A 24,448-nucleotide genomic window follows, 5' to 3' on the forward strand; every position below is an offset into this window, starting at 1 on the left:
TCAGCTGGACCACTCCATTTCCTCGTTTCCGGCTTCCTGGAATATCATTCCCTTGACACTGGAATACTCCTCGAGAACCATTCCCAAGTATAATTGCGAGGAGCAGAATTGCTACTTTCTTGAAGGTTACGGGAAATACGTAGGCAGCCATCACTTTTTTTTAATATCATCATTATTGTTGTTTTTACCGTGATTGCTGTGGTTGTTGTTAATGGCCCTCTTGTCCAAGTTGCTTCACTTGTCACTTTTACTACTCGCAGCGCAAAAAGGAGAATGAATGGCTTGCTGAATAAGAACAAAAATATTCTCACGGAGAATACTGTCCCTTCAAACGGACTACCTATAATATGAACATACCTGTCGCATTTACAGCAATTGAATTTTGTTTTTCTTAAAATACTTTTAAAATAAACCAACAAAAATATATCAATGCTTGACAAATACACTGTACACACACCACACACACACACACACACAACACACACACACACACACACACACACCACACACATATGTATATATATTATATATATATCATATAGATATATATATATATATATATATCTATAGTAAACCTATTAATAAGTATAATTTCTATGTGAACTTGGGAGCTTTGTGGTAAAGTAATATACGTACTTAACATTTGCCATGTCACACAGGTCGCAAGTTATTTCAGTACAACTTCCTGTACATGATCTCTTCCAAATTACTATTTTCCTTGCTGGACTTTTCTACATATTTGCAACATGCCCACACAGAAAAAACGACAAAGCGTATTCAAGAAAAAAATCATAATTTTCACACTGTTAATTATTTGTTGAAGGTATAATTTGTTAAAGGTGTATAACAATGAAGTTATTTTTAAGAAACGCTTGACTAATGAAAGATCATACTTATCTTTATACTGCAAACATTTTCAAGTAACTCCAACGGAGAATAATTTTATTTTTCACGATTTTAATCGTAGGAATTATGATGCTCTTGTATGCTTATGTTTTTTTAAGATATTTCATATTTAATGCCAATTTTATTGTAAAAGATTATATATATATACAATTTACATACACATATAATATATATCTATCTATATAATATATTATATGATTTTTTTTATATATATATCATATATCATATATTATATATATATATATATATATATATATATTCATAATATGTTTATATACATAATACATGTGTGCATGTCTCTTCTCTGCGTGCAAATCTCTTTTTAACGACAGCGCACTGAAATTCTTAGTGACTAAACCCTGTGTCTTTTCCCCCTCTGCAGGTGTGAAGTGAGCAGCTCACAACAGACTCACCATCATGGCATGCTCGCTCAAGTGCGTCGTTGGTTTTGGGATATTCCTTGCTGTTCTAGATATTGTAAGTAGAAGGAATGAGACTACTCATACGTATCATATATATATAAAATGTAACTTTCTTTCTCTCTCTCTCTCTCTCTCTCTCTCTGTCTCTCTCTCGTTCTCTTCATTCTGAGGCTGTGCCAAGAATACGATTTCTGTTTTGATTCAAGCCACAAAAACAATTCTCCTTGTGTTTTAATAGTTTTGTTTACATTTTTATATATTTATTTATTAATTTGTCAATTTAATTTTCGTCTTCTAATAACTGGTCACTTCTTTCTGTCTTACCTATTACATCCTGTTACGTCATTCAAATGAACACCATATTCGTTAGAAGCTTGAATTTTGAATCTGTGGCCCTAGCACGCTTGTTCTATATGAACAGGGTTCATCTCCGGGATAATAATAATAATAATAATAATAATAATAATAATAATAATACTAATAATAATAATGAATACAGTAAACTATCCCATCCACTGTAAGGCACAAAAAGGGCAAAGCGACGCCACGAGAATGAAAGCAATTACGGAAATTTGTGCCACGAAAGGTTCAAGAAAACATCTGCTCGCTTTCTCTTGGCTGAATTTATAAAGCTTTTTATCACCTTGTTAAAGAGCCGTGGCAACCATCAGTGCACTTACTAGTTATGATGACCTCGGGACGCCAAACCTCGGGCTTACCTACGTCAAGTTTTTCCTAAGGGGGAGATTTAATCTACTTCCACAAGGTTAAAAATTGCTAGAGAAAGCTCCGAGTGAATTACGAAACAGGACGAAAAAAAAAAAAATCATAAACAGTAAAATTCAAAATTAAAACTGTAGGCGTGACGAAATTCATGGTGCAGGCACGAACGGAGGCTCGAGAACAAAACATTCATTACAATTTGCGAGTATTATCAAATATGCGATACTTCCTCCAGGGTTATTTCAAAATAGTCAAATATCCAAATGGGTTTCTTTCTACGCAGGAGTATGTATAATCTCCGGTGTACACCGGTGATGTGTTCTGTAAAAACGCAATAATAATAATGTAATATTTCAACACTTCCGATGACTAATGTTGTCCAGCGTTTGGACGACACGACCTCTTGAGGAAGCCTACAATACGTAGTACACCTCCCGAACAAATGGTCTTGCGTATCTTGGGTTTAACCAAAAATCCACTCGTATCCGCTGACATCACCTTGTGCAGGATGTTTACAAGAGTAGTCAGTCGCTCTACTACATGACACCATCATTACATTGGACGTAAAGATGTTGACTCGACATAATAGCACAATGGTTGATGAACATTTAGTTCTACTAATGGGGTCAGATACAGAGTTCGTCACTCGTTCGTCACTCTAAGATGACTGCTATTTTGTCCTGTTATGGGAAAATTGCAGAGAATTTCTATCTTTTTATATCGAATAAGAGTCATTCTTTGGCGTAATTAGATAACTACTTACGTTGTGCTTCCCTGGCAGTAACTTTCTTACGACAAACTCTAAGGGACTTTTTCCGTCTAAATAAAAATTCTGATAGAATAAATTCCAATGATCATTAACAAATACCCGCCAATGATAGTAGCCTTCAGTTCACCGAGTGTCCAATCGAAAGATTAACAGAAATACTCGCTCTCGTGAATCGTAATTGCTCCAAATCACTCTTTATATAACAAGTGTGGCCATTACTTAGAAGATGATGTATTGAACAGAGTGAAGTGCTTCGTGTTTACGCTGTTTATTTAAGGAGCGACACCAGCGAGCGCTGATGCATCACATCATTGCAATTTGATCATGTTGCTTCGGCTGAAGCACAGCGTCAAATACTACATCTCTCTCTCGCCTTTTGTTTTCCTTTTCTTCTTCTTGCAAGATTAGCTATAAGTCATTCTGCCAATTGGAACCTATACTATATTATTTGAAGTTTCCGATGTTTTAGCTTTCCTTATGTTGAAGTCAACGTAATTTATCCTGATTATGTAGTAATATTATTGTTTCATTCTACGGCATAACTTTACTGTGTTCTTTTCATTCTTGTATTTTATAATCTAATTTATATATAACGGTTGATATTTGGTGAAGGATTCTGCCAAGAGAACCTAAATATCACTTTACTCTCTCTCTCCCTCTTTCTCTCTCTCTCACTCTCGCTCTAAACCCCATGAGAGGCAATTAAAGTGCTCCAACCACTTGCATCTATTAAGCACTTCTCTTTCTCTTTACTTGTTCCCCTCCCTCCTTCCCCCATCCCCTCCCACTCCTCCTTTCCTTACTAATCTTCCTCCTCCTCCTCTTCTCCATCACCTGCATCTCGCCACATATTCCCTTTGTCTGGCTTCACTCGAGATCTTCAACAAGAGCGATATTTTATTGTCCTTTTCGCGATGGAAAGTATGGAAAAAAAAAATGATCGTGTCGTCCTTTGTCTTAAATTCACTTTTCAATACTCATTTTATATACTTATCCTTTGCCCTTCAGTGTGTATTATATATATATATATATATATATATATATATATATATATATATATATATATATATATATATATATATATATTAATTTCTTCTTCCATTTCAACGTACTTCCTTAGTTGGGGAACTTTTTGTCATTGTTAATGTACCTTGCATTATCACTGCCACATTTACGGTCATTTCCTTTTTGTTTTTAACTAAACGAGATAAAAAAAAAACCTAAGGACTTGGGAATAAGAAAATGTAATGTAAACCTAATATCAAAGTCAACTAAACATTTACATTCCAATTCTCCGTCCCTTTCACTTGGTATAATGTATCCTATAAAGTTTTAATTTTTATATTATATATTATATATTATATATATATATATATATATATATATCATATATATAATATAATATAGATATATATATATATATATATATATATTATATATACTATATTATATATATATATATATATATATATATATATATATATATATATATATATATATATACTACACACAATCATCGCAACTGTTCTTTTACCAAGCAAACACCCTCACAGAATACTCACATCACATATCCTCCTTTAATTAAAAACGAGAACACACCTCATAGCAAACTGCGCCCCTGAACTGTAAAAGTCCCGCGGGAGAAGTCGGATAAGAAAAGTATCTTGTGTTTTCTCCCTTTAATTACGACGGCCGAAGAACGTCTTAAGCTTCTCCGTTACCGCACTCATTTTATTTAATTTCGGCCATTCATTAATTTTCTTCAGTAGTTAGATAACTTTACCTGATTCAAGTTCATGTTGACCAGTGTCTGTCTTTATGTTTGTATAGGTTTTACAGTTTTGTATATATATATATATATATATATATATATATATATATATATATATATATATATATTATGTAAACAACTTCCTTGCCTTTGTCATTTACCGTTTTATTTTCTTATTATTCTATTCAATTCACTCAACTTTCCTACGGTATAAATATTCATTGCAATCTTACTCATTTTTCAATGCTAATTATTTATTCTCTTTCCCTGCAGCTACATGGCTTAGCTACCCTCGGTTTCTACGGTTACAGATTCGTGGCCTATTCCTTCTACCTGTGTCCTAGGGATCTGGACATCACAGTATGTCAGAACAAACTTTACATCTATGAACAATGTAAGTATCCTTCGAGAGTCTAACATGCATTATACCCTTTGCATGTGTGTGTGTGTGTTAGTGCTTAGTGTTGTGTCAGTGAGCATGACTATTCGAATAAGTAAATAATTTAAAAATGCAGTAAAGGAGACATTGTCAAAATATTGAATATCGTTACTGACTAAGCGTAGATTTGCCAGATCCAAATTAGGAGAGAGAGAGAGAGAGAGAGAGAGAGAGAGAGAGAGAGAGAGAGAGAGAGAGAGAGAGAGAAATGCTGCTTTAGCTCATACGCAAAACACAGCTATGTTGGTCTGGTTATCATTGCGTTTAACCTTCGGTTAACCTTCACATGATTAATAATGAAAGACACTATCAACAAATCACGCGTACTTGAGACTGGACCAACTTAATAGTGTCACTGCGTTGCGAGGAATGGTAACGCAAGGTGATGTCACCCAGAAGACAGGCAACAGAGGAGTCGATGTCAAGATGAAATCTGCGTTGAAAAAAACAAAAACAAACTATACTGGAACATTAAACACGCTTCACGACATCGACAAAACTGTAATATTAACGATGACGATAAGAGCGGTATATCTCGAATGCACTAACTCTTAACACAATTGAGGAAGGCATTTTTATTCCGATTTACTGTTCAAGATTTTATGGCCTTTTTTTGTTTATTTCCCCTCGTTTTTCTCTTGACGTAAAGATATTGCTGCGGGTACCTTCTTGCACGCACGTGCAATTGTGTGTCAGGCCACGTTCCAATGAAAGAAATATATAAAAATTGCAGAAATTAATCAGTTAGGTTTTATGAACTGCAATATTTAAAAACGGCCCCAATGTTGTATATATATATATGTATATATATATAGTAATTTATATATATATATATATATATAAATATAACAGATATATATATATAATATATTATATATATATATATATATATAATATAATAAAATAACTTGATACAAACAAGAAACAACTCAGATCACGACCTTTTCGGGGTCAGTGGCCTTCCAAAACTAGAGGGTCAAATTTAACATCCATTCCACCTATCAGTAGCAATGAACAACTGTCGAGTCTTTAGGTTAATACTAAACAGATTTAGACACGTACACAGACAATCTTGCATTACGTGCGCGCAATCACACATACAAACAAACACACACACTCACAGGTTCTAGTAAAAAGCACAAACGTTTATGTGCTTCAGGCTATACGGGATAACGGCCATGAAAAAAAAAATACACAACGCAAAACAAGACAAAACTTTACGTGACACGAAGACCGAGTCACGTCGCGTAACACAGAGGCCAACAAAGAACTTCTGGTTTTCGAAATAAGTGAGAGAGAGAGAGAGAGAGAGAGGAGAGAGAGAGAGAGAGAGAGAGAGGAGTTCGTTGTTCGAGAATTAGACTTATGTAATGGGATGCTGCGGGTAGGATTTGATTGAGGCCGAAAAGAAGAGAAGACCGGCGTCTACAGTCCCTCTCCGGCGGGTAGGCAGCTGGGGTCCCCAGGGAGGAGGAAGGGCCGGGGGTGGGGGTTGTTCAGGGCATGTTGGTAGCAAAAGAAAAAAATAGAGAGGGGTGGGAAGGATAATATGGAAGGGTGAGTGAGGGTATGGGTGGGAATGTGGAAAGAAAGGAGCTTGGATGGGCTACTCTGGTTTCTCTCCTTCAGCATCGCTCGGTAACCGAGGGGATTCTGGGAGATTGGCTGATATTTTCTATGGAAAGGGGAATCTGGGTTAAGGAATGCCATAATTAAGAGAGAGAGAGAGAGAGAGAGAGAGAGAGAGAGAGAGAGAGAGAGAATTACAAGCAGACAGAGTTAGATATCGCACAGTTCACCAAAATGTTATTAAATCGTGTCGATAAATATTTACAATTACACGAATATGTGACGAAAAAGATATGTTAGCAATAGACCTTGTGTTAGCATTCCACCAACAAAGTAATTTCGCAATTATATATATATATATATATATAGTATATATATATATATATATAGATATGTGGTGTATATGTGATATGATAATATAATATATATATATATATATACTATATATTATATATATAATTTATTATATAATATATATTATATAAATATTATATATATTTCCAGATAAGATAAATGTGTTGATAACAGAGAGAGAGAGAGAGAGAGAGAGAGAGAGAGAGAGGACACAAGTAAGGTAAAGGAATTTAAACTGTAGAATAAGGAGCGTTAGAATAATATATACAATAACTTGTCTGCTGAGAATCGTCAGAATGAGAGAGAGAGAGAGAGAAGAGAGAGAGAGAGAGAGAGAGAGAGACATATTGCCAAAGAGACAGATGTTTGCTCCGCCAAGAGTGAGAGAGAAGGAATCTTAAGGAGTGGCAGCCATAATTGCCTCTACACTGGGTGTGTGTGTGAGAGAGAGAGAGAGAGATGAGATGATCTCCGACAAGACTTTCTTCCTTCTAATCAAATGGAATCTGAAATATTGCATATATATCTAATTACATCACGACTCATGCAGGCACAGTCAGCCCATACACCACAGATCCTCGTCGTAGTTGATGAGATTTGCCTCTCTCTCTCTCTCTCTCTCTCTCTCTCTCTTGTATGTCTTGTTGTAACTGTGTACTTATGTACTTTAACTTTATCCGTCTTATTTAATTAATATTGCTTCAAAGTATTTCAGATCATAAACATAACAATACTATAATCATAAATATCTCTAAAATTAGATACCGTCTATAATGGTTAAAAACACACACACACACATGGCTGAGATAAACGAGAAAAACTATTTACCAGAAAAATGGCAACTTAACGAGTATCAGAAAATGTAACTTCATTATCAATGTCGTCATAATTCATAATATGTCTCTCTTTCATTGCAGTGTTCACCTACCGCGTGTATGTCGGACTGGGCGAGGGAGCCATCACTCCCTTCTTCGTCATGATTTATATCATAGCTCTGAGTCAAGGTAAGGATATGGTGGCGACGATGACCGCTACAAGCATTTATGAATACATGATGATAGTAATTGTTACTAATACAGGATTTAGAGTCAGTTATGAACGCTTTCACGGCTATAATGGATTTCGAGGAAGTACATCAACAAAGCTGAATTGTGTAGACATATTGTTATAATCCATACTGATTTTATGCAGTTGGCCCACATATTTCTTTAACCATGATTTTCTGCATGTATGCATGTATATATATATATATATATATATATATATATAATATATATATATATATATATATATATATATATAACATATATATATATATATATTATATATATATATATATATATATATATACATTCATTCATAATATCTCATTAATTCTTAAGGTAGGGAGGAAGGCCCCATTCTCTTCATACAGTGATAACAATCTGACGTTAATTCTCCCTAAACTTCCCCCCCAAAATCCAGCTGAAACCCATCACCCAGGCCAACCGATAGAATCTAAAACTGCCTCCCTCTTAATTTCTGTTCTAAAATCAATTTCGCTCTTTGTCTCCACAGCATATGCCGTGGCTAACTTGGTTCTGGCTCCTGAAGTCCTTTGGAGTGATGGGCATCAACGTCTACTACATCTCTTACTGGGTCGTCCGACGCAAGAGTTTCGATCACATCAATTATGAACCTCAGGTAAGTACTGGGATGTGTGGACCTCTTGTCAGAATCATTGGTGAACTCGATGGCATGTTCTTTTCCTCATTTTCTATCTGACCTCTTTATTTACTTTCTGGAACTTGGAGAAACCCAGATATTTCCGTTCTGAATCTATTTTGTGAATATATTATTATTATTGTTATTGTTATGTACGTAATGGCTATTATTATTATTACTGGCATGATCATACTGGTATATCTGTACATAGAGTCCTATTGTCCTCTTGCCCGCTCCTTCCGCTCGTTCCTTTGCATGCATGCATGCTCCCCTTGACTTTGGAGGAGGAGGAGGAGGAGGAGGAGGTTAAGAAAGAGCATGGAAAGGGGAGAGGGGAAAAAGGGCTGGGAGTAGAAGTAGACCAAAAGTCCACTTCCACGTTCCATGCAAATAAGAAGATCTGAAATGTAGTTTAATTTTATTGGTTACCAGGACTACGAGAACCACTTCCTGTACTTCGGAGCTGGACTGACCCTCGCCCAGTTACTCATCATGCTTCTGTTCTGTCTGGTTGGTGGCATCTTCTCATACAAGGTAAGTCGAGGCTCAGTTTGTTTCTCTGTAGTTGGGTGTCGTAGGCGAGAGGCGCTCGCTGGTCTTTCGTTGACTCGTAGGATGATCGCTTGGGTAGTGGGGTTTGGAAGGGAGGAGTTTATGAGGGGATGGGGGAGGAAAGGGAGAGTTGAATGAAGTAGCTTTCTCTTCTTTTTTTTTTTACTAAGTTCTAAGGCCTACAGGACGATTAACTCAAGCTTCCCCATGTATCCAAGATGACGATAAAATTGATAAGAGAAGTGTATATTTGTTTTCAAGAGGGACAACCATACGCACAAGGGAAAATAGAAGTAAACCAAGCCTGTGTGAATTCACTCATTCTCCAGTGACTCATTATCTTCTGTTCACCGACCGCAGGTAGAAGTAACAGAAGCGAATCTCTGACGAATTAATCTCCTTTTTATCAGTCAAACAATAAAAAAAAATTATAAAAAAGGGCCATGCTGTACGCGATTTTAGGACATTTCTTGCCGGGAATAATTGCTTTGGTACTGGGATGTAGAAACGACATCAGCTGCCGACAGTCTGTCACCGAAGCGAAAACTATAAGACGCACTGTCATCTCCAAGCAAGAAGTCTGATAACGTCCCATGGGGCTCTGTCGAGATGAAATTGCATCATTCTCTTTAATAGGAACGATATTTTTGTTTGGATAGAATTATATAGTTCTTTGAGCGTCGCACCTGGATATCATTTCCTTTCAGTATTTATACATACATGCTTATATGTCACCAAATCGTATGATAACATACTCGGCTAAAGCCACACGAAAAATAAATGCAATGAGTACTAAGAGCTTTCGTGCTATTTCAACGAAAGCGCTTGGTACGCCTTTTTATATTTTATTTTTCCCGTCTTTAGCTGATTATACATACATACACACACACGCACACACATATATACATCGATATATATATATATATATATATATATATATATATATATATATATATATATAGTATATATATATATATATGATATATTGGTTACACCACTTCCCACAAATATTTCAGTAGAGACCAAATCCAAAAAACCCTTTCGATCTGAAACCCTCAAAAACGAACACATTCTCTCTCCTTCACGAGTGCTTTCTGATGTTTTTTGTCTCCCAGCTCCCCTTCATTCTGTTTTTTTATATCGAATCTGCTCCTTCTCCCCCACCCCCCCCATCTTTACTGCTATTATCCTTTCCCAACCAGCGAATATAGAATGTCCGGTTCTTCTCGGTACGCAAAAACAGAACCTCCGTTCCACCAGCGAGGCAGCGTAGCATGGCAGAGCCAGCCATCTCTCGTATTGTCAAGTTCCCCCCCCATCTTTGGCCCCCCCCCACCCCTCTGCCCACACCGCCACCCGCCCCTAACCTTTCCACGTTTAGAGAATGCTGATATGGGTTTTCAGGAAACGTAGAGGATAGGGGGGGGGGGGAATGGTGATCTGAGGTGGGGAGGGGGGAGGGGGGAGGGGGGTGGGAGGGGAGGGGGGAGTAAATGGAAAATACAATGAGATCGTCCCATACAATAGAAGCCTCAGACTTCTCTATAGCAATAGGAGTAAAAACAAAGTTTAATGGAGATTAGTATTTAAAAAAATGGAGTTAGGGACTGATAACATATATATTTTTTTTGTTACTGAAGTTATTTGCTAGAAGATAACCTTTATTATCATCAATGTCGTGAATCGTTAATTAAAGGGGCAGTCATTTATTTATATATATATATATATACATATATATATATATATATATATATATATATATATATATATACATATATATATATATATATATATATATATATATATATATATATATATATATCAATGAGGAGAAGGACATAAAGACTTGATAAAAGGGTCAATTTATTCCCGACGTTTCGTAATGTCTCATTACATTTTCGAGGGCTGTACAAAATAGATAGCATAAAATAAATTACAATAAAGCTAAGAATCTGAGATTTAAAAGTTGCACAATAATTCAAACTTAAAATATTAAAAATACTAAAAAGACACCTTTAAAAAACAAAAAACGTTAACTAAACAGGACAAAAGTTATTAAGGTAAGTAAAAAAAAAAAAACCGAATGAAACAAAAAAAATTAATTAAGACATATTCAAGTAAAGTAAAAACTGGGAACCAACCTATTCAGCGGCAATGCCAAGACTGGAGAGGAGAGACTAAGAAAGGTACAGTGTGCCCAGCAGAGGTTTGACTATTCACAAGGGGACGAGTCAAACCTCTGCTGCACACTGTACCTTTCTTAGTCTCTTCCTTTTATCTCCATCTTGGCATTGCCGCTGAATAGGTTGGTCCAGTTTTACTTTACTTAGAATATGTCTTATAATTTTTTGTTTCATTCGGTTTTTTTTTTTTTACTTATTTTATACTTTTGTCCTGTTTAGTTAACGTTTTTTGTTTTTTAAAGGTGTCTTTTTAGTATTTTTAATATTTTAAGTTTGTAATTATTGTGCAACTTTTAAATCTCAGATTCTTAGCTTTATTGTAATTTATTTTATGCTATCTATTTTATCATAATGTCGTGAATCGTTAATTAAAGGGGCAGTCATTTATATATATATATATATATATATATATATATATATATATATATATATATATATATATATCTTTAGTTTAAGGATTAAAATATAAGGAGTAATTCTTTCTTAACCCATATTATGTGCAGTGGTAGATAAGAAATCAGAACAAAACTATAATTAATATTTACACGCTATCTTTCACCTGAGTACATCACATAAATATTTTCACAATGTTTTCTTTAATACTGAGTTTAAGTCACATGATGAGCCTTCAAACATAAGTCTTATATAAGTAAATAACTTTCCATGGTGTTTTAACACGTAAACCAAACAGGACTAACAACATTGTAAACTGCATGAACACAGTGGAAAACTGCTTTAAATGACCCAAAGAAACAAAAAAAAAAAAAAAAAGGAAACAAAGCAAGCATAACCATTTTCAGTATAACACTGCAACTCTTTTCAGCTTTTCTATTATTATCAACAACAATAATGTTACTTGCATCAATTTTTCTCGTATTAAAAAATAGATATACTATATACTTCTACACCTACTGAAGGCTTCGTTGCGTCATTATCAACCAAAGAATTATTTTTGAAAACAAAAACCTGAAAACTTTCGGCCTCGACCAAAAACAGACAAGGAGCGAAAACAAGCACCACTTGGAACAGCCACCTATACAACGGCGCTCCCTGATTCATGTCTCCTTTACTTTTAAGTTATTTTCTTCCGGCCTGTGGCCACTTCCCTTCCTCCTCCGTGCCACACTCTGTAGTCTTCATTCCCCCTCTTCCGTTCCTCCTGCAGGTTTGCGAGGAGAACCGACGCAGCAGAAGGAGCCTGCACACGGCGAAGTTCCGCAAGAACGGCGGCCCGACAGCCCCTCCAATGGACTACGACGATGAGGCGGCCATTGTCCACACTAACATCGACGATCAATTCATGAACCAGGGACTAGCGGACAGCACCCACAAGCTCCCACTGCCAGGATCTTCCGGTAGCATCGACAAAGCGGGAAGAGCAGAAACCCTTAGACATCCCAGTGAACGCTAATCATAGCATTTTAAAACCCTCTACAAATTGATTTATTTTTTCTAAGAGTATATAGAGTTAATTTTACTTACCGCAAGAGATAAACCTCCCCTTTTGATACAGTCATCTCTCTTCGAAGTCGTTCGCCTCCCCAAGGAGTGATATGATCTTTTTTTTTAGACTATGTTTTAGGATACAGCCATATCATTGCCAGTCATTATTATTCACATATACAGTTAAGTCTGAGTTGTATGGTGAATTGAAGGCGTTTTTATATTAAGTGTATAAATAAGTTTTTCATATTTGAGGTACTTGTACTTTCAGTACTAAAGCTTTATTTTCAACTTCCTGCAAAAGCGTCAAAGGAACAGTTTTCTTGACTTAACGAATTAGAGAATTTTTTTTAGTCATTTTCGATCTGAGTGATTCCTGTAAAATTGCATATCCACCTCAAGTCAGTCCGTTCAATACTTAGACCAGCATGACGTTAAGTGTAGGGAGTTAGAACAAGGATCATCTATAATTTCTTGATCTCAAATGTAAGAAGAGAGCAAAGGGAAATGGCCTCTGAGTTCGAACGGCTCTCCCGTATGTGATGAACACAGAAAAAGATGAACGAGCCAAGGTCTAAGTGTTTCTATGTAGCTTGTTGAATCAGAATGTTAATGAAAGTATCAGAAGACGGTAAATGCAGACAAAGCGTAGGAGATTCGTTTCGAAATGAGGGATAACTTACGAGGTAATTACCCCTCTATATTTTGAAACGTAAGAAACAAGTTGACGAGAAAATCTCTTCTCTCATTCTCCATTTGTTCTTGGAAAAAACACGACAAGTTTTCACAAATTCATTTTTGTATTACTTTATTTAAGGTACCTTTTTCCATTTGTGAGTCAGACTTGGCGAATGGGATGTGTGTAAAGTAAGGTATTTTCTTAACAATATTTTTAACGAGTTTGTTCCCAATAATGATGTTGGTTCAGTGGTTTTAGGTCAAGCTAAAACGGGACACTGACACCAGCGTATTAGTGCCAAAGACAAACTGATACTAGATGCACACTTTCATTCTTATTCCTATTATTAGTCTCTTGAAATCTAGTTCATACATGTTTAGTTGGCTTTAAAATGAATCATTGTACAAATAGTGGAGGACATTCGTCATCGAATATCCACCAGTGGTGATAATATATAGGGCGATGCTAAATTCAAACCACGAGCTAGAAAGTCAAGGAACTGCCTTCTCTTAACGAGGCAGTTTCATTGTCTTCAGGCAATTTCACTGTACGATGACCCCGTTCATCGTAACGGCTTATGTGAATTAACAACTGTCAAAGAAAATCATCGTTACGATGAAACAGAAACAAAACAAGTGCGACAGATGAAATGTCTCTAATGTATTATTTCAACAAACACAACCAAATTCCTTGTTCCCAACACGTACAGGATCTGGGCCTTTTCAGATACGGTGTTAGAAATTTGGTACGGGGTGACTCTCGACCCTGAGGGCCGATATGTCCAAAGTAAGCCTGAAGTCATTAAAAGAACAAAGCTAAGCCATTCAAAGCAACCTATCATAAACTGGTTCCTTGATGCTAATCACAAAAATAGTTGCCTTCATAACTGATTATTTTTTAAGATTATTAATTTATTTTTCCTCCAAAACCTGTGTTTACTTTAAGCTTTGAACCATTATACGATTGCATGTATGCCTTTTTGCTTAAATTATGCAATTTAAACCAGCCGTAATGAGCAAATTAGGCATGTATCTACATTAGGCCTATTGACTTTGTTCCAATTTTTCTGAATTTAAAACCCACCAAAAAAGTCTTACATTTGTTCAGTGACAATTTTGAATTAAAACTCCTTGTGAGATTTGCTCAAGGGAGTTGAAAGCATTTCTTTTAATCAGACAGTTTCACTTCCTTTCGTTGAAACGAAAAAAAAAAAACCAGAAGCATTTTTTACCAGAAATAATAAGTCAATTAGTTTGTGTATATATTAGATGTAAATACATTAGGGATGACTTTTGTATATTTTGGTTGTGTGACATGTATGATCTTCAAATGGACCTCCAGTCCTTCTCCCCTGCTCCCAAGCCCAACGCTTTTCGACAACAAACAACCCCCCGCCCCTCCTCCTCCTCCTCCTCCTCCTCCCCACAACCATGCCTTCTGACCCACCTACGAACCCACCCAACCAAACCAAAAACCAATTTTTTATACTTTCCTTTTATAATATTTAAGTATTATTGAAAGTACATTTCTCGTGAGTGTCTTGTATTTTGTATGGCATCCAGTGTAACTGGACAGGTCCTTTGCAACAAAGTAGTTGCTGGTTATGAAAGCCAGAGAGTCAAAATAAAGTTTGCAAAGGACCTGTTTTTCTATTGTAATAAGACGATTTACAAAAATAAAACGAGTCGATAAATATTCTTTTTTTACTTTTTTCTCTTCCTTCCTCCTCCTCCTGTTGGAAAATTAAAGCTGATTGGACCTAAAGAGGGATGAAACAAACTTAGTTAAAAGTTTAAAAACAGATTTTAACAGATGCATTACAGATCTGTTACCTAAATTCCTTTGGTTAAAATTCAGTGTAATAATCAGAGTTCCATAACTGCAAGTAAGGCACCAAATATACAAAATAAAAAAATATTGTAATGATAAAACTGGAAATAACTTCAACAACAATAACAAAAGTAAAACCGATTTCAGCTCTACTACCGATGATTAAATAAACAAAAATAAACCTTTGTTATAAACTTGAAAACAGAGCAATCTTGAGTTCAAGGTGAAATACATTCATTATCTAAATAATTAAGTAACCTAAATGAGAATAAATCGATTTTCTCAAGTTCCATATGATAAATGGATAATAAATACTTCATTATTCTACAATCAAAAGGACGCCGATCATAATAAACACATATGCTCGTATGAAGATGTGACTGAAACAATATGTATCTTTAATTTCATCTCGCTAAGAATATTTTGAAAGTGTTTGAAAGAGTAAATAACGCCATAACGAAATGGAAGTGATGAGGAAGTGGGGAAGTTAACACTATCAACGCACAGATCTTATTAAATTATAACTGAAACAATGTGTCTCTTCATACTCATCAAGATAAATGATTTTTTAAACACTCCATGTAACTTGTTAACCTCTCAAACAAAACATCCACAATATTGTCAAAGAAGAGGGACTTCCCATCAACACTTGAACACACTTAGTTTCAAACACTTTATCTTCAATGCAGAGAAATAAGCAAAAGTCATCTTACCACTAAATCTCGTGGTCTCCAGAAATGATTTCTATGCTACCACTGAGCTGTCGGATATATTTTCCTATATGTTTTTATCTTCAGTTATATTTTTGCGTATATTTTCCCAAAGAGCATAAGAGAAAGGTGTTCACTAGAATGAACGAGTATACGCCACAGCACAACAAATGGTGGGGTCATTTTATAAAGCATTAAAGAACTTTAAATTTATGTAGATAAATATGAAAATTGAGTAAATACCAGATACTCTAGAATACGATAATATTAGATAAATCATTCTGCCTACATCTTTAAAAAACAAGGGAAAACTTAATCATGTATTAGGTTAACTTGTGAACTGATAAGAAAATAGCATCTAAACTTAACAAACATCTGAAATAACTCGATAACTACGGTGTCTGAAGCATTATGGAAATAAAATTCGTTCGCTGGTAAGTAAATCTGAAGGTAATTACTATCAACAAAAACATAAGTAAAAAAAAAATTGAAAGTCCTGGGAAAATATAAATAAAAATGTTCACAATTAACAAATATAATATATGAAACTAAATACGATTTCCAAACTCAAAGGGTTACATCAAAGTTTAACTATAATTAGCAACTCCAGAATTTGATAAGAAACGTTGTTCCGTTAATCTGACTACTTGTACAGTTGTCAAAAATGAAATGTATGCCATGTAATAGATTCGAATATATTTCTAAATACATTCTCTTTAATTCAACCTTGGTTTTGACTTATTATATGAAATTCGATGATATTACACATTAAACAAAGCACCAATTAAAACTACAGCAGATATGTGATTCCAGTCCTAACAATAAATAGCAGTATTATATTTTTCAAAACAGTATATCCCATAAAATACCAGTACTAACCATAAAAGCTACAAAATGATGGGACTTTTTAAAGTATTTACATATTAGAAAACTTAATTACTACAATTTAAGTCAATAATTTTTCCTTCTACCATTGCCCTAATTTTTTTTTTTTATCGTTACGTGATCTCGAAAAAAGATAATAGCAGATGGCGACTAAAAGACGGTATTTAAAACCAAAAATTCTGAACGACTAATTATCTCTCTTCTGAAAAAAATATTATGCAAGAGACCTAAAATATGACTTCAGTTGCTATAAGAGTGAAAATATTCAAGAATTTAAAAACAATAGCAATCGTTGCATATGCACAAAATAGCCTCGCATACACGTACAAACACACACACATATTTACAATGTATATATATATAATATATATATAATATATATATAAATATATTATATATATAATATATATATATAATAGTATATATTATATAAATATATATAAATATATAAATATGATATATATACATATATAAAATAATATATAATATAATATATACTATATATATTAAATATTATATATAATATATAATATTAATATAGATTATGTATATAATAATAATATATATATATATATATTATATTATATATAATATATTATATATATATTAATATAATTATAATTATTATTATCTAATATATATATATTATATTATATTATATATGCAGGTTATGAGGGCAGCAACTCCATCCCAGCAAGGCTGGTTGATCAAGAGGAGGCTAACACCCTCCGGATCCACTTTATACATTACATAATAACCAGTTCTACGCACTCACGCTTATAAACACACACAGACAATGAGAGGCAATATTCTTAGAATACCTTTATCAAATATTTGTATACATCATCACAATTCAGCACCTCACACGAGAGAGAGAGAGAGAGAGAGAGAGAAGAGAGAGAGAGAGAGAGAGAGAGAGAGAGAGACGTACTCAGTAAGGTAAGCAGCAAAATTAAACCTTCTTATCACAGGCTTGAAGGTGCGTAAATATAACATAAGACAAGAATGAAAATAAACACGCTCTTATGCTCTTCACGAGGTTCGGCTAAAGTATCGCTGGCGTTCAAATGCCTGAAGAGGCTGCTGGCCTATTTCGTTGGAGCGACCGGCGAAGCGCCAGCGAATTCTTTCCAAAAGGTTAAACTGAAGATAAATCTTCTGCTTTGCCACGTTTTTGCCTGTCCACTTTAGGGATGTGTGGAAATCGGGGGTTCAAAGAAATTTTAGAATGAAAAATTATATATATGTTGCAGTACGCACATTATTTATGTGTGTAAATATACACCCGCACACACACAAATATATATATATATATATGTACATAAATAAGTATATATATACTTATATTATGATAAGAATCACCAACATGAGCACAAAAACGAAATGGCTTTCAGCGCTACTATTATGAGATACAAAATTTAAACTAATGCCATCTTGTAACAAAGTATAAATTCCACACTTCCAGCCACCACAAATATTATCCTTATTACCATAATTTGAAATGACCAAGTATTCAACTAGAACAAACAAAGAGGCCACTGGGTAGCATAGCAAGGTGGATAGGATACCCATATGTCCCAAGAGGAAGTTAGGCGACAGGGAATAACAAACAGAGGTAATACATCTCATATATACACACACACACACACACACACACACACACACATATATATATATATATATATATATATATATATATATATATATATATATATATATATATATATATATATATATATATGTATATATATATATAGATATCTACTTAGATGTAGATATATATATATATATATATATATATATATATATATATATATATATATATATATATATATATATATCTATAGATATCTATATATATATATGTATATATATATATATATATATATATATATATATATATATATATATATATATAGCATTAAGCTACAAATATCCTTCAATATCTAAGTCGCTCTACCTCTGAATTAATATATTTTCATATATGCTAACCGAAGAGGAATTTTTTAGTTGATAATAAATTCGTCGGATCCATGAGCCGACGAATTTCTTATCAACTGAAAAATTCCCCTAGGGTAACATATATAAAAATATATTAATTCCGAGGTAAAGCGAATTACGTTAAAGGACATTTTTAGCTTAATACGTGTATATCAATCATGGTGCTGCGATAAAAACTCATATATATATATATATATATATATATTATATATATATATATATATATATATTATTATATATACATATATATATATATATATATATATATATATATATATATGTATGTATGTGTGTGTGTGTGTGTATGTGTATGATATAAAATGATTCAGCTCTTAGCATAAGAAGCATATAATTCTCCAAAGAAGTAATCCAACCTCATCTAAAACCTCTGACCATAGGCATCATGATATTCCATTAAACATTATGCAACGTTTTATAATGATAAAAGTGAAAGGTTTCCACTATCCACTCCTTCTCAGATACTGATACTCTGCAGTGCGAGTTACATTACGCCACTTATTTTTGGGGTACAAACACTTAAAGTACTTATAATGGAAGTGTTGCTGCCATGATTTGATATACATCCTAGGATAAAATGAAGGGTCATGGCCCATTTTGCTTGTCTTCACACAAGACTAGCTGTAAAAAGACTTATAACTGGATATGGTGTAAGTTAAACACATCGAAATTAAAAATGTGTTACAATAACTCTCATGACAATATACTGGCGCCTGAGAAAATGTCATATTATTTAGCCAGTTTTATCAAGAATAAAATATACCCGTTCCTACTTACTTGAAGAAGCATTGTATGTGATTAGCGCTTTGGAACACAAATTGCCCTGACTAGTTCAGTTATTTCAACAGTATCCTTAACTTCCTCGCTGGACGAGTGGTTAACGTGCTCGCCTACTGATTCGGTAGTCGGAAGTTCGATTCCCCGTCCTGCCATCGTGGAATCAGAGGAATTTATTTCTGGTGATTAGAAATTCATTTATCGATATAATGTAGTTCGGACCCACAATAAGCTGTAGGTCCTATTGCTAGGTAACCAACTGGTTCCTAGCCAGGTAAAAATATCTAATCCTTCGGGCCAGCCCAAGGAGAACTATTAATTAGCTCAGTGGTCTGGTTAAACCTTTTTTTTTTAACCAGTATCCTTATTAATTTTACATCTTATGAAATTAAGAAAAAGTCCTCAGTTTTAACAGCTGGGGTTATCTCAGTGCTAAGACTAACTATAATTCTAACTATATAATTTCTATTGGACATACCACTGTATGGGTTTACTGAGGCCAAAGCCCACTAAGTAGATGAATGCTATAGTGGCAATGTAAAATTATGTACGGAAAATAAAATGATGTAAAATTGTGTATAGTAAATGCTGAACTCAGTGATAACTTGTGATTCTTAGAGAAACACTTTCACACTATTGTGGATATAATCACTGAAGGCTTCATAGCCTCTAATGCTATTAATGCCTTGTCACAGAAACTACAATAGATACTGGCAAAAGGTCTATGACCATATGCATTAAAGTAGACTTCTACAACTTTTTGAGAGCAATAACATAACAAGCCTAACCTGATCATGGAAATGGTGAGCATTGTGCTCTTCCATAGAAAACTTTACCACATGGCAAACTAAGGACAATTATAAGCTTTAATTCTATAGACTCAACTATTCTATCTTCCTTTCCTTAACTAGGGGTTTAAATAATTGGATTTTTGAGGCTGCAAGATAATTATAAATGCCCAAAACTGTTATATACATTAGTAAATAAAGAAAAGAGAATGTAAAAAAATAAGACTGTTGTACTAGCTCAGCGGGATCATCGGCAAATTGCACTCGGTGTGTCCTGAGCTCAAGCCACACTCACGCCGCGACAGATCTTCACCGTCACTGGACCTTTTTGCTCATGTGAGGTAACAATTTGCGTTTTGTGGATGATACACATAGGCCTATGTGCCGAAACACCAGCAGCCAGTGCCTTGCTCCTCCACATCTCACTTGAGCACTGACCAAATGTTTTGTTGAATTTGGTCTCTAGGCACTGGCCTGTTCTTTGCCCCTGCTGCTTACTAGGACCTTTGAACCATTGAACCTTTGTACAATGGAGAAAATAAGTAATAGTGAATGTAATCTGGAATGAATATGTTGAAAACGGAATATATTAGGTACATGCACATGAGAAGGATGGAAATAAACTCATTGTAAAACACTGGACATTAAGAATATCTATTACTAAGTTAATTTACTGCTCCAGTATAGCACGTACTCCAAGGTACTGTGTTTATTACAAACTTGAGATTTCTATTTATCACCAGAAAGAAGAGCAAATGAAACTGCTTTGAAACTATATGTATGTTACAAAATATTTTGTCGTAAATAGTAAAAGAATTTGGAGGTTTTGTCAATCTCAACATCAGTACATAACTGACTTAAAGAACATGTGCTTTGTAGAATCTTTTGATTTCAGTACGAAAAAAAACTTATTTAGCTAATGTGCTAATGACTGGCATTATAGGTCTGCTCTGGAAATACGATAACCTTTCGTATTTCCAGAGAGCTGCGTTGTAGTGATGATCAACTATGTAAATCTTTGCAACTAAAACAAATAGATCATGGTTGTACCATTTAAGATATATCTGAAGTTAATGATAACTCTCATCTATTGAGGAACTGAATCAGAAATAATAAAATTCTTGGGTTCTCCGATCTCAAGAAATTAGAAAATTTAGATCACCTTGATCATACAAATCTTACATGACAAATAGACCATGAGGACCATGTTCAACTAGGGTTATACAGTCCTTCCAAGATGAAATGGTAGGACTTCGTTGAAAAATTCCATAAAGCACATTCTCCGCCTTTAGAATCAGTATATATAATATTCTTCCTTCACTTGCAAAAGATGGAACCGTTCACCAGTCTGAAGATATTAATGAAGTACTTCAAAAAATATTTGTGGCTAAACGCTGACACTCCTCTTCCTTATACTAGGCACTTTTTACCACATCTGCGCTCCATTCAAAGGGCATAAAAGGATCCGAGAGAATCTTGACAGTATATTTACAAATTTTCCAATTCTAAATCGTATTTTTCCAGATAAAGGGAATAACAATGTGCAAATACAGACTGCAATAACTGCAGACCAACTTTCTTTTCAGTGTATTGCAAAGTTGGTGGAAATTTATTCTTCACATAACTATTTAGAATACACACTTAGTTCCTGGTAACAATATGTCTGGAGGAAACAGGTATTTATGAAATTCTTTGGGATGAAATTAGTTACAGCCATAACAACTTTGACACTGGATATGAGCCTAACCTTAATCTGATGAGAGGTAACACTAGTATTAGCCATAACATACCTACAGCTCTTACAAATGACCAAAATTGGGTTTTTTTATATTCTATACCTACACTCCTTCAAGGATTTCATTTCAGTTACTGCATATGGTTGCTCTTGACAATACTTCCATGGGTACAAAACTATTATGTCAAGTGTTCCACAATGTTTTTCCAAGATAGGAACGTTTTTCTTCTTGGTTTATACTCGTGATATGATTTGCCTTCAAAACAAGTTCGAGCGCTGTGCTCATGATACAACTCTTGCAGCCGAGTGTCTGTTCATTAGGTATAAGAATCAAATGTAAAAAAACATAAAATGTAATACGCTGATCCCGTAGCATACGCCAGCTCCTTGCCTCATTGTCCATAGGTACTACTTTGTGTGAGTTTCGAGTATCTGACTAATTATAGCATTATCTTCGACATTTTCCTTTCTCCTTCTGACATTATGAGATTATGATATTAAAAGCAAGCACTTATTTACAGGTTATGATTAAACTAGATCCACTAAACAGACTATGATAATTAAGATGTTGACACATGAGGCTTATTAGCCGAGTGAGATGTAAGCAGGTGTCAGTAACTTATCGCAACAATATCACAAACAGGTTGAAAACAAATCAACTACTACCATAAGTAAAAAAAGGATACTTTGCCAGATTAAACATTACCTTACGAAGCACTTTCATTCGACCTGTTTGTGATTTGGTGCGATAGTCACCAACGTATATTTATGGCATGTTGTGTCTATGACATATTTTACTAAAGTGTGGATGCTCCATAATAGAGGAGAAATTTAGAATTAGCAAAGTGTGGGCCGACACACGCCTGTCTCCCGTGACCACCTGAGGCTTTGATCACTATAGGATCGACTAAAGAACTTAACCCACCAGATATTGAAATTTGCTTAGAAAGTACAAACTTTTGAGTATCACATGAACTGGAGTAACTTAACAATATGATCTGGTATATGTTTTGCTCCCAAATCTTACAGACCCTACTGAATTAATCTAATATTAAATCAAGTGACTGGAAGACTTATAGATAGGGGAATTCCCCATATGAAGACCCTTAGATATAACATGTCTCATTATAGCCAAATTCCTCATATGAGGAATCTTAAATCTGAAATGTCTCATCGTAGCTAAATTCCTCATATGAGGCCCCTTGGATATAACATGTCACATCGAAGCCAAATTCCTCAAATGAAGACCCTTAACTATAACATGTCTCATTGTAGCCAAATTCCTCATATGAGGACCCTTGAATATAACAATGTCTCATCGTAGTCAAATTCCACATATGAAGAACCTTAAATTTAACATCTCATCGTAGCCAAATTCCTCATATAAGGACCCTTAAATATATGACATATCTCATCGTAGCCAAGTTCCTCATGTGAGGACCCTTAAATATAACAACTCATCATAGCCAAATTCCTCACATGAGGACCCTTAACTATAACATGTCTCATTGCAGCCAAATTCCTAATATGAGGACCCTTAAATATAACAACTCATCGTAGCCAAATTCCTCATATGAGGACCCTTGAATATAACATGTCTCATCGTAGCCACAAAACTAAAAAATATTTGCCCTTCCCTACTCCACAATATAAAATGTCTAGAATGGCGTAAATTTCTGATGATTGAGATAAATTCTAAAAATGAAAATAAGCTGTGACAACGGGATCTTGTACTTCTCAAAACACGCAGCAATAAAGCAGCAGTGATGGAGGATGCACTGATACTCCAAGCATGAAATAAAAGCTATAGCCAAAACATTTTTATTTTAAACATTTCCCCCTAAATGGGAAGGTTAATGTTGACAATGAGATAAAATACTGAAAGTTACTGATTTAAACCTGTCTCAAGTAATCATTTCTCTTACACCAGATAGTAACCTTAAATGTGAGATAACGAAAGTCATTTGTTTCTCTGCATAATGAATTTCGCATATTACAAGTTATTTTGACAGCGTTAATAAAATTGGCACCCAGAAGTGGAATAATCTTTCACCTTATATAAGTCCTCGAAATTATATTTTATAAGCTGTCCTTGCACCTAAGGTAGCAGGTCGCCAGATGATAAGGGATAGTTTTATCATTCTTGAATTTATTTTCAAACTGTCCCAAAATTTGTATCATGGAAATCTA

The 24,448-nt window shown here is 34.5% G+C and overlaps 1 protein-coding gene across 1 annotated transcript in view; it reads left to right on the plus strand.

Moving 5' to 3' along the window:
- The window catches only part of LOC135219253 (uncharacterized), a 23,090-nt gene extending 7,881 nt beyond the window's left edge, over nt 1-15,209 (plus strand). Inside the window, exons 2-7 of the mRNA XM_064255867.1 lie at nt 1,289-1,383; nt 4,865-4,985; nt 7,871-7,968; nt 8,511-8,636; nt 9,090-9,191; nt 12,558-15,209. Of these exons, the coding sequence (XP_064111937.1) occupies nt 1,324-1,383; nt 4,865-4,985; nt 7,871-7,968; nt 8,511-8,636; nt 9,090-9,191; nt 12,558-12,803 (753 nt within the window). The 5' untranslated portion in view covers nt 1,289-1,323 and the 3' untranslated portion in view covers nt 12,804-15,209. The remainder of the gene's footprint in view (nt 1-1,288; nt 1,384-4,864; nt 4,986-7,870; nt 7,969-8,510; nt 8,637-9,089; nt 9,192-12,557) is intronic.
- Nucleotides 15,210-24,448: the final 9,239 nt, after the last annotated feature.

The sequence above is a fragment of the Macrobrachium nipponense genome, chromosome 1 (assembly GCF_015104395.2).
Source record: "Macrobrachium nipponense isolate FS-2020 chromosome 1, ASM1510439v2, whole genome shotgun sequence".
NCBI classification, from domain to species: domain Eukaryota; kingdom Metazoa; phylum Arthropoda; class Malacostraca; order Decapoda; family Palaemonidae; genus Macrobrachium; species Macrobrachium nipponense.